Source organism: Nematolebias whitei, chromosome 14, assembly GCF_014905685.2.
Source record: "Nematolebias whitei isolate Nwh7 chromosome 14, NemWhi1, whole genome shotgun sequence".
Classification (NCBI taxonomy): Eukaryota; Metazoa; Chordata; class Actinopteri; order Cyprinodontiformes; family Rivulidae; genus Nematolebias; species Nematolebias whitei.
In genome coordinates, this window is record NC_056511.1 from 4,091,616 (window position 1) to 4,095,876 (window position 4,261).

The 4,261-nt window shown below is 46.0% G+C and overlaps 1 protein-coding gene across 1 annotated transcript in view; it reads left to right on the plus strand.

The window, feature by feature from the left end:
* Nucleotides 1-1,935: 1,935 nt before the first annotated feature.
* Nucleotides 1,936-4,261, plus strand: part of LOC119420396 (proline-rich protein 7) — a 5,869-nt gene continuing 3,543 nt past the window's right edge. The window contains exon 1 of the mRNA XM_037687786.1: nt 1,936-2,239. Coding sequence (XP_037543714.1) covers nt 1,936-2,239 — 304 coding nt within the window. The remainder of the gene's footprint in view (nt 2,240-4,261) is intronic.

Sequence of the window (4,261 nt, forward strand, 5' to 3'; positions counted from 1 at the left end):
ACAATACAGTCTTAAATTAAATTCAGTCTTAGATTAATCACGATACGGTTCAGTCTTAAATTAATAGTGACACAATTCAGTCTTAAATTAAATTCAGTCTTAGATTAATCACGATACGATTCAGTCTTAAATTAATCGCGATATGATTCAGTCTTCAATTAATCGTGACACAATTCAGTCTTAAATTAAATTCAGTCTTAGATTAATCACAATACGATTCAGTCTTAAATTAATCGCGACACGATTCAGTCTTAGATTAATCATGCTGCAATTCAGTCTAGATTTATCTTGTTATGATTCAGCCTTAATTTGTTTGAGCTAAAAAATAAAACTAGAACATTTAATAATCAGAAAAGACTAGAAGGAAAATAGAAATGTTGTGGAAACAAAAAGACCTTGAGAAAACAGAGAAGAACCAGACAGGTCAGGAAGCAGAATACAGACTTCATATGTGAGGAACGAGACTCAATGGGCCGGGGCTGATGAGTGAAGTGGAGACAGGTGGGCTAATGACAACGGCGAACAGGTGTAAGTGGGCGGGGCAAAACCAGGGAGTAAAGGCTGACTGTGGAAAAGGGCCTATAGTGGCTGGAATAAAACACAGATAATAAACATAAGAAATAAAAATGAAAATAATTCTACGATCTACGATTCATCACATTTTTCTTCTGTCTGATTGAAGATTGATGTTTACGTTTACCTGCGAGACGTTTAGTGCCCGTTTATGGTTTTAGAACCAGTTTTTGACACGTTGGGCTTAGATTAAAACAGACACATTAAAAACAACCCACTGGTCGACACCCGACAGACTCAAAGACGTTTTAGTGTGAAATCCTCATTTCAAATGTTCACCTGACTCCAGGAAGCCAGGTGGGACCAGGTGGGACCAGGTGGGACCAGGTGGGACCAGGTGGGACCAGGAGGGACCAGGCGGGACCAGGCGGGACCAGGTGGGACCAGGTGGACCTCTGCGTTCTGATTAACGTCTGTTTGGGGTCGTTCACGTGAAACCCCGCTGGAAGGTTTTCACAAGTTTTAGACCAAGTACTAAGTTGTGACTGTTTTATGTTTGCACAGCTGGAATTCTCTTTAGTTTTAGCTGTTTTGGTCTCAGGACGACTCTCGGCTACTACCAAACCAAACTTTAGCTCTAAACCTGTAAAACTGACTGAATTAAAAACATTTAGGTGTTAAGGTTGGTGGCTGTGGCAGCCATCTTGAATTTGATTGATTGGTTGTAGACGTTTGTCCAACAAATACTTGGAGTCTGTTCTGTGGTTCATGAGATATTTTGCTAACAGACTAGCAGGATCCTGGATCTAGTGCCAAACTTTAATCAAAGTTACTCAGTTTTAATTTTTTTAACTTGGTCCTGCTGACGCTCTCGTCTCCTCCTCGTGTCTTTGCAGACGTCCCGGACTCTCGGGGGACCTGATGGATCCTGACGGGCCCCCTGCTCCCTGCAGAGTCCAGCTGTTGTGGACTTAAACAAGTTCTGTGGATTCTGGTTCTTCTGACTGGACGTCGCCTCGGTTCAGCTTTTTTTTCTCGGACTGAGCCGTTGTTTTTTCTCCTCAGCTGCAGTCGATTGTTGGAATAAAAGGACTCTTGACAGAAACTGATCCAGGTTTTAGGGTCCTGATCCAAGAACCAGACCAGTTACCTTCAAGAGGAAAGTCACGGTGGAGGTCTTAGGACAAAAGAAGAGATTTATTTCAGATTTCTGCTGAATGAGGTCAAGTTCAAGGTTTTTCCTCAGAATGGATCATTTTATGAAGCGTTTTGTTTTTCACGACGTTTGACCTGCAGGTCCTGGAGAACTCCTGCACGACCCAGTTTGTATTTTTCAGCTCCCATGGCGGCATTTTAACATCTTAAACTTTTATAAACAGTTCCTCCCGTCGTTGAGGGGGTGGCGCTCAGCCGGTCACGGTCATGGTGATGTCACCGGGCACCTACACCTTCCTGGCCTGTTTCTCCGGCTTCTGGTTGGTCTGGGCGCTCGTCGTCATGCTCTGCTGTTTCTGCAGCTTCCTGCAGCGGAGGCTGAAGCGGCGCCGCGACGAGCGGCTCCGAGAACAGTGTCTGCGCTCCGTGGAGATGGAGCCGCTCGACTGCCACGCCCCCTCCGGGTGCCTGCCGCCGCCGCGGGACACCTGTCCTCCTCAGACCCCGTCAGCGCCGGTTCCTCTTCTGGTTCCTCATCCCATGCCACAGGCGACCTGGATCAGAGTCCCAGGTAACGTAGACAGTTCCTATAAATGTTGTCTCTCGTGGTTCTGGCCCACTTTTCTTTCCATCTTTGGGGACTGCTCGGCTCTCTGAAGGTCCACAGCAGATCAGTCAGGTTCAGGTTCTGGACGCTGACTGGACCAGTGCAGAACCTTGGTTCTGTTGTAGATCAGCTGTGTTCTGGATCATGGTTCTGTTGGACCCAGTTTGGTCCAAGCTTCATCTGTTTGACTCCAGAACTCGTTGGTCTCCAGAGGAGTTCTGGTCCACTCAGTGACTGACAGGAGCCCGAACCATCAGCCTCCACCGCCGTGCTGACAGCTGGGAGGAGCTGTTTGCTGCAGTGCATTCTGGGTAAATGCGTCCTCTGGTATGGTTCGGTCCAGAAGTCTTGTGGTTCCTTCAGATGAAATTTTCAAAACCTGTATCGTGCTGCCATCTTGTTTTTCGAGAGGAGAGGTCTGTAGCGTCGGAGCACTGCATGGTCTGACCTTCAGGGTGAATTTTCCTGCAGCTGTCTTGAATGTTTTCCACTTCTGGATAATCTCTCTGTGGAACAGATCGTTAAAAAAGGACAACGTTAGTTCTTCTCTTTTATATTAAGGATTACCCCCCTGCTGCCCTTGGGTCCAAATGAACCTGAGGCCAAACGGAGCTTCAGGGCTCGTTTTGACCCGAGGGCAGCAGCGGGGTTAAGAACACGTGGATTTATGTCACGGATGTGAGGACTCAGTCATCTTAAACTGTGTGGTCTCTAGAAGTTAATCAGTTCCAAACAAACCACCAAAGTTTTCATCAAGTCCATCCAGTTGTTCATGAGATATTTTGCTAACAGAGACACATGCAGGTACATGATGTTCTGCCTGGTTCAGATGCAGACAGGGAAGCAGAGGAGGAGGTTGTCCCGCTGGGCGTCACGGTAATGGCTGCCGCTGAGGCGTGGGCGGAGCAAAACAACCGGATTATACGGTAAAAACAAAAACAACAGCCAGAGGGGCGTAATCTGCTGTTACATTGTTATTAATCTGTTATTAATCTGTTATTAGCAAGCTGTCTGCAGACAAGAGAATCTGGAAGTGAGGAGAAATAAAAAAATTAACCTTTTTGCAGCAACTTAAACAACAAAACGTTGAGTTTTGTCAGAAAGTTTTAAAGTTTTAAGTCCTCGTGAATACCTGCAGATGATCGTCTAACGAGGCGACGCCCACAAAAGAAGGATGGTTGGACGCGCACAGCTCCTGTCAGTCGAGGACGAAGAGCCGAGACACTGAAACTAAAGTGCGGCTCACAAAGCAGACTGATGAAGAGCGTGAGGAAGCAGCAGAGAAAAGACGTGGACACGCTCCGACCTTTGACACGTGACGAGGACGGAAAACCTGCAGAGCCTCTTTTATTTCATGTGTCTCTTAAATAATTTGGCTACAAGAAGAAAATTTAAGATGCAACTAGTTTGATATTTGAAAGAAAAGAAGCAACAAAAGTTGAGGATATTTAGTTTTACCTACAGAAAAGTGACACTTCTGTCCCGGTTGTGGAGGAATTGGTCCTGTAGACGCATTTGAGGGTCGTACTTGAATAAAACTTTATTCAAAACAAAAGGCTGGCATGACAGAAAACCCAACAACTACGTCAGGATACCCCGGAGGAGACACGGTAAAACTGGACGGGACATAAGAGCCAAAAAGGCTCAACAGGCGAAGCTGCGAGAACGTCTCCATCAGGCAGCAGGTGCAGGAGAGACACCCCCACCTCCCCCTCAGGGTCCCCCAGGAGGAGCCGGAGAGACTCTGAGGAGAGGGAGGTCTGGGTTTCTCTCCTGGACCAGTTGGCTCCGTGACCTGATAGGAGGTAAAAGAATGATGGGAATAGATATTAGGCACCTTTAACCAGAAAAAAGTAGCAAAATGCTAGCTAAAAGCAGCAAAAGTTTAGCTATATGTTAGAAAAGTTTAGCAAGAAGCTAAAAGTAGAAAAAGGCTAGTGAAAAGTATCACAAGGCTAGCTAAATGTTTAAAAATAAAAGCTAGAA